Here is a 6,000-nt window from a genome sequence, read left to right as displayed (position 1 = left end):
GACAAATTTATTAGAGTTTTTTGAGGATGTAACTAGCAGGGTAGATAAAGGGGAACCAGTGGATGTAGAATATTTGGATTTTCAAAAGGCATTCGATAAGATGCCAAACAAAGATTGTTTCACAAGATAAGGGCTCATGGGGTTGGGGGTAATATATTACATGGATAGAGGATTGGTTAACGGACAGAAAACAGAGAGTAGGGATAAATGGGTCATTCTCAGGTTGTCAGGCTGTAACTAGTGCGGTGCTGCAAGGATCAGTGCTTGGGCCTCAGCTATTTACAATCTATATTAATGACTTAGATGAAGGGACCGAGTGTAATGTATCCAAGTTTGCTGACGATACAAAGCTCGGTGGGAAAGTAAGCTGTGAGGAGGACACAGAGTCTGCAAAGGGATATAGACAGGTTAAGTGAGTGGGCAAGAAGGTGGCAGATGGAGTATAATGTGGGGAAATGTGAGGTTATTCACTTTGGTTGGAAGAATAGAAAAACAGAATATTTTTTAAATGGTGAGAAACGATTAAATGTTGGTGTTCAGAGAGATTTGTCCTCGTACAAGAAACACAAGAAGTTAACATGCAGGTACAGCGAGCAATTAGGAAGGCAAATGGTATGTTGGCCTTTATTGCAAGGGGGTTGGAGTACAAGAGTAAGGAAGTCTTACTACAATTGTACAGGGCTTTGGTGAGACCTCACCTGGAGTACAGCGTACAGTTTTGGTCTCCTTATCTAAGGAAGGATATACTTGCCTTAGAGGCGGTGCAATGAAGGTTCACTAGATTGATTCCTGGGATGAGAGGGTTGTCCTATGAGGAGAGATTGAGTAGAATGGGCCTATACTGTCTGGAGTTTGGAAGAATGAGAGATGATCTCATTTAAATATATAAGATTCTGAGGGGACTTGACAGGGTAGATGCTGAGAGGTTGTTTCCCCTGACTGGAGAGTCTAGAACTAGGGGGCATAATCTCAGGATAAGGGGTCGGCCATTTAAGACTGAGATGAGGAGGAATTTCTTCACTCAGAGGGATGTGAATCTTTGGAATTCTCTACCAGAGGGCTGTGGATGCTGAGTCATTGAATATATTCAAGACTGAGATCGATAGATTTTTGGACTTTAGGGGAATCAAGGGATATGGGGATCAGGCGGGAAAGTGGAGTTGAGGTCGAAGATCAGCCATGATCTGATTGAAGGACGGAGCAGGTTTGAGGGGCCGAATGGCCTACTCCTGCTCCTGGTTCTTATGTTCTTAAACAAAATGAGAGAGAGAGTGGACAAATGGGAGAGGCAGGGACAGAGACAGAATGTGTCACATACAGTCTGCTCAGAGTCATTCACAATGTGATTCACAGGATTGATGTAGGAAAATATCAGTAACTCGAGAAAGGCCCTGGGAATAGGATTGGTTTAGCAAATGACCAGATTAAGCAGGACTATCAGCACCGATGCCGGGAGCTACGTCCGCCCAACTCCAGTGCATTCTGTGTGAGCTGAGACTTCATGTGACGATGGTACTAACCTCTGGAGCAATATAATCCGGAGTCCCACAGAAAGTCGTGGCTCTGTTTTCACCAAACACGTTCTCTTTGCACATTCCAAAGTCGGCTATTTTGACGTGTCCATCCTTGTCCAGCATCACATTGTCCAGCTTGAGATCCCTGCACAAAAAAACAGACTGTACACGTTCGACAGCAGAGCAAGTCTGAGCGAACACACTCAACAAACACTCACACCACTCATCTTCAACCAATGATTTGTGTAAATGAACACACCGCCAGCTCACGTTAATAAATTCACACTTCCCGTGGTGTTTAACTCACAACGAGGCTCCGCCCCCTCGCTGGGCACAACACCATCACTCACCGATAAATGATCCCCTTCGAATGCAGGAACTGCAATCCACAGATTATCTCCGCTCCATAAAACCTACAGGATCAGAAACAAACCAATCAATCCTGTCGTACAGGTCATTACACGAACCATTAACACAACAGGTGATGCACAACCTGGGGCAGAGCACGCTGTCGGAGGGGCGGTACCGAGGGGGCGCGGTGCTGTCGGAGGGGGCGGTACCGAGGGGGCGCGGTGCTGTCGGAGGGGCGGTACCGAGGGGGCGCGGTGCTGTCGGAGGGGCGGTACCGAGGGGGCGCGGTGCGGCGCTGTCGGAGGGGCGGGTACCGAGGGGGCGCGGCGCGGCGCTGTCGGAGGGGGCGGTACCGAGGGGGCGCGGCGCGGCGCTGTCGGAGGGGCGGTACTGAGGGGGGGCGGCGCTGTCGGAGGGGCGGGTACCGAGGGGGCGCGGCGCTGTCGGAGGGGCGGTACCGAGGGGGGGCGGCGCTGTCGGAGGGGCGGGTACCGAGGGGGCGCAGCGCAGCGCTGTCGGAGGGGCGGGTACCGAGGGAGCGCTGCGCTGTCAGAGGGGCGGGCACCGAGAGGGCGTGGCGCTGTCGGAGGGGCGGTCACCGAGGGGGCGCGGCGCTGTCGGAGGGGCGGTACCGAGGGGGCGCGGCGCTGTCGGAGGGGCGGTACCGAGGGGGCGCGGCGCTGTCAGAGGGGCGGTACCGAGGGGGCGCGGCGCTGTCGGAGGGGCGGGTACCGAGGGGGCGCGGTGCGGCGCTGTCAGAGGGGCGGGCACCGAGGGGGCGCGGTGCGGCGCTGTCAGAGGGGCGGTACCGAGGGGGGGCGGCGCTGTCAGAGGGGCGGCACCGAGGGGGCGCGGTGCGGCGCTGTCAGAGGGGCGGTACCGAGGGGGGGCGGCGCTGTCGGAGGGGCGGGCACCGAGGGGGCGCGGCGCTGTCAGAGGGGCGGCACCGAGGGGGCGCGGTGCGGCGCTGTCAGAGGGGCGGTACCGAGGGGGGGCGGCGCTGTCGGAGGGGCGGTACCGAGGGGGGGCGGCGCTGTCGGAGGGGCGGCACCGAGGGGGCGCAGCGCGGCGCTGTCGGAGGGGCGGTACCGAGGGAGCGCTGCGCTGTCGGAGGGGCGGGCACCGAGAGGGCGTGGCGCTGTCGGAGGGGCGGGCACCGAGGGGGCGCGGCGCTGTCGGAGGGGCGGTACCGAGGGGGCACGGTGCTGTCGGAGGGGCGGTACCGAGGGGGCGCGGCGCTGTCGGAGGGGCGGTACCGAGGGGGCGCGGCGCTGTCGGAGGGGCGGTACCGAGGGGGCGCGGTGCGGCGCTGTCAGAGGGGCGGGCACCGAGGGGGCGCGGCGCTGTCAGAGGGGCGGTACCGAGGGGGCGCGGTGCTGTCGGAGGGGCGGTACCGAGGGGGCGCGGCGCGGCGCTGTCGGAGGGGCGGTACCGAGGGGGCGCGGTGCGGCGCTGTCGGAGGGGCGGTACCGAGGGGGCGCGGTGCTGTCAGAGGGGCGGCACCGAGGGGGCGCGGTGCGGCGCTGTCAGAGGGGCGGTACCGAGGGGGGGCGGCGCTGTCGGAGGGGGCGGCACCGAGGGGGCGCGGTGCGGCGCTGTCGGAGGGGCGGTACCGAGGGGGGGCGGCGCTGTCGGAGGGGCGGGCACCGAGGGGGCGCGGTGCGGCGCTGTCGGAGGGGCGGTACCGAGGGAGTGTGGGGCCACGGGGAAAGGGCGGGGTAATGGGACTAGCAGGATTGCTCTTGCATGGAGCCGGCATGGACTCGATGGGCCGAATGGCCTCCTTCCGTGCTGTAACCTATGTTTCTATCCACATAACTAAAGTCCCTGGGCACTAAATTGGGCCGTGGCGCTACACGGCCTCTCTGACATCCAAGAACGCTGGAATCGTGTTGGGAGAAAATGGCTTCAATCAGTGTGCTGCTACACGTAAAGGAACCCTCTTCTGCAGACGGCAGTTGATGCTACCCCACTTGTGAATGTTAAATCAGAGATTGACAGATTTCTGTGAACCAAGGGTATTAAGGGATATGGGGCTAAGACGGGTATATGGAGTGAGGTCACAGGTCCACCATGATCTCATTGAATGGCGGAAGAGGCTCGAGGGGCTAAATGCCACGGCCACTTGCTGCCTCTTGATATGCGCCACCTTCTCCTGCAATAAAGCAGGACGTGTGACTGGGTGATGTGCCTTCATGGTGGATTTGCAGCCTGTGTGTGTGGCCTGTGAGTTGTGGGCGGCTTGAAACAGTGGTAATGTGCAAGGGTGAGAGGAAGCATCTGGTTGGAAGAGTTGAGTACTGATGGAAAGAGTTTATTGGTATGTGGGTGATGGGGGTGTAGTGGGTGGTGCAGTTGGTGGGAGACGCCACTTGACTTGGAAATATATCGCCGTTCCTTCATCGTCGCTGGGTCAAAATCCTGGAACTCCCTTCCTAACAGCACTGTGGGAGAACCGTCACCACACGGACTGCAGCGGTTCAAGAAGGCGGCTCACCACCACCTTCTCGAGGGCAATTAGGGATGGGCAATAAATGCCGCCCTCGCCAGCAACGCCCATGAACGAATATAAAAAAAAGTTGACCTCATATGTCAAAGCATTGAACTTCTTCCTGTTCATGTTCATGATGCTGTGCTCCTGTCATTGACTTCGTCCCCTGCTGCCTCCCACTGCCTTTTGGATATATGTCTGGAGGGCCACTCCCCCCCCCCCCAACCCTGAGGATTATAGGATGTCCCTCCTTCTGCCCACCTCTTGCACCAAGGCCTCTAGTGCATCAGCAGAGAACCTTGATGCACGCACTCCCGCAGGTCTGGTATCAACTCAGATCGGTGAGGTCTGGCATGCAGAGTAGAGGATGTGGGATTTAGTGGTGCGCAACCTTTATTCAATGCTTTAACATAACACTTGTAAACAATTTTACAACACCAAGTTATAGTCCAGCAATTTTATTTTAAATTCACAAGCTTTCGGAGACTTCCTCCTTCATCAGGTTTCACATCGTTCACCTGACGAAGGAGGAAGCCTCCGAAAGCTTGTGAATTTAAAATAAAATTGCTGGACTATAACTTGGTGTTGTAAAATTGTTTACAATTGTCAACCCCAGTCCATCACCGGCATCTCCACATCTTAACATAACACATCAGTATGTAAACATAGAAATGGGACCTGCATCTGTGTTTTACGTGTGCGATGTCTGATCTCCATTCAGGCTCTGGAGATAGCAGAATGTTATTTTCAGCATGTAACAGGTACCGGCTACCTTTAAGAGATTGCTAAGAAGCCTCCCTTTAAGAGATTGAGCTCCCCCTGGTGGTGGAAAGGGTGAATTGCATTGATTCCCTGAGCAAGGCGCGGAATGGAACGCCGATAATAGGCGAGCCCTCGGGCCGGCCGAAATTTGCATCCTGCCGGCACAAGGGTCATTGGGCACAGGGTATGGGTCATTGGGCACAGGGTATGGGTCATTGGGCACAGGGTATGGGTCATTGGGCACAGGGTATGGGTCATTGGGCACAGGGTATGGGTCATCACACTATCTGCACCCACAAGCGGCCCTTATCCAATTTTTCCCTCCCTGGTTCCTGGAATCATTCTAGTAAATCTTTTCTGCACCCTCTCTAAGGCCTTCACATCTTTCCTAAAGTGCGGTGCCTAGAACTGGACACAATACTCCAGTTGTGGCCGAACCAGTGTTTTATAAAGGTTCATCGTAACTTCCTTGCTTTTGTACTCTCTGCCTCTATTTATAAAGCCCAGGATCCCGTATGCTTTTTTAACCGCTTTCTCAAGCTGCCCTGCCACCTTCAATGATTTGTGCACAAATAGGAGGTTAGAGCAGATGAATGTGTGGCTGGAGAGATGGTGCAGAGGGCAGGGCTTTAGATCCCTGGGGCATTGGGACCAGTTCTGGGGGAGGTGGGACCAGCACAGGCCGGATAGGTTGCACCTCAACAGAGCCAGGACCAACGTCCTCGTGGGGAGGTTCACTAGTGCTGTGGGGGAGGGTCAAACTAATTTGTCAGGGGGATGGGCACCAGGATGTAGCATTGGAAAGGAGAAACAAGATGCACAAAGGGTGAGGAGAGAAGGATAGCACTCGAGTAAAAAATAGTACGGTATTAGGTGGGGTCA

The 6,000-nt window shown here is 56.2% G+C and overlaps 2 protein-coding genes across 9 annotated transcripts in view; one reads left to right on the top strand and one right to left on the bottom strand.

The window, feature by feature from the left end:
• Positions 1-6,000, top strand: part of LOC137333956 (6-phosphofructo-2-kinase/fructose-2,6-bisphosphatase 4-like) — a 271,232-nt gene that overhangs the window by 237,888 nt on the left and 27,344 nt on the right. The window lies entirely within an intron of this gene.
• The window catches only part of LOC137334341 (protein kinase C delta type-like), a 36,203-nt gene that overhangs the window by 6,232 nt on the left and 23,971 nt on the right, over positions 1-6,000 (bottom strand). Inside the window, 2 exon segments of the mRNA XM_067999051.1 lie at positions 1,521-1,659; positions 1,865-1,927. Of these exon segments, the coding sequence (XP_067855152.1) occupies positions 1,521-1,659; positions 1,865-1,927 (202 nt within the window).

Source organism: Heptranchias perlo, chromosome 17 (assembly GCF_035084215.1).
Source record: "Heptranchias perlo isolate sHepPer1 chromosome 17, sHepPer1.hap1, whole genome shotgun sequence".
Lineage (NCBI taxonomy): Eukaryota > Metazoa > Chordata > Chondrichthyes > Hexanchiformes > Hexanchidae > Heptranchias > Heptranchias perlo.
The sequence above is the reverse complement of the archived record's forward strand: the minus strand, read 5'-3'. Positions and strand labels throughout refer to the sequence as shown.